Source organism: Chaetura pelagica, unplaced genomic scaffold, assembly GCF_000747805.2.
Source record: "Chaetura pelagica isolate M959 unplaced genomic scaffold, ChaPel_1.0 scaffold69, whole genome shotgun sequence".
NCBI lineage: Eukaryota > Metazoa > Chordata > Aves > Apodiformes > Apodidae > Chaetura > Chaetura pelagica.
In genome coordinates this window covers 13,043,002-13,043,380 of record NW_009970724.1, presented here as the reverse complement: position 1 = coordinate 13,043,380, position 379 = coordinate 13,043,002, and the positions used below count along the sequence as shown (strand labels likewise).

The 379-nt window shown below is 62.8% G+C and overlaps 1 protein-coding gene across 1 annotated transcript in view; it reads right to left on the bottom strand.

Moving 5' to 3' along the window:
• The window catches only part of PRPF38B (pre-mRNA processing factor 38B), a 12,052-nt gene that overhangs the window by 8,445 nt on the left and 3,228 nt on the right, over window positions 1-379 (bottom strand). The window contains exon 2 of the mRNA XM_010006787.1: window positions 18-177. Within this exon, the coding sequence (XP_010005089.1) occupies window positions 18-177 (160 nt within the window). The remainder of the gene's footprint in view (window positions 1-17; window positions 178-379) is intronic.

Sequence of the window (379 nt, the reverse complement as noted above, 5' to 3'; positions counted from 1 at the left end):
CCTCCGCCGGGGGTTACCGCAGCCACGGGGCGGCCCCGAGCCGGGCAGGGAAACGAGGGGCCCCAGCCGTGTTCCCGGGACATCTGCCGTCACCCGGGCCGGCGGCTTGGAAACTTAGGAATGGGTCCCATCGGTCACACTTGTCGCTGGTAGTGAGGCCGCGGCAGAGCCGAGAAGCTAAGAAATGGCGACAGATGGGATGAGTGCACAGGAGTCCGGGGCGGAGAAGCGTGTGGTGATGGTTGGGTGGCCAGGACACATCCAGGCCTTCTCCCTTGGAAATAGTGCTGGTTCTGAGCCCCCCTCTTCTGGCTGAGGCCTGGCAGTGACTGAGCAGCTTCTGAGATCTCTTGTCACACACCACGAAATGTTAGTAACG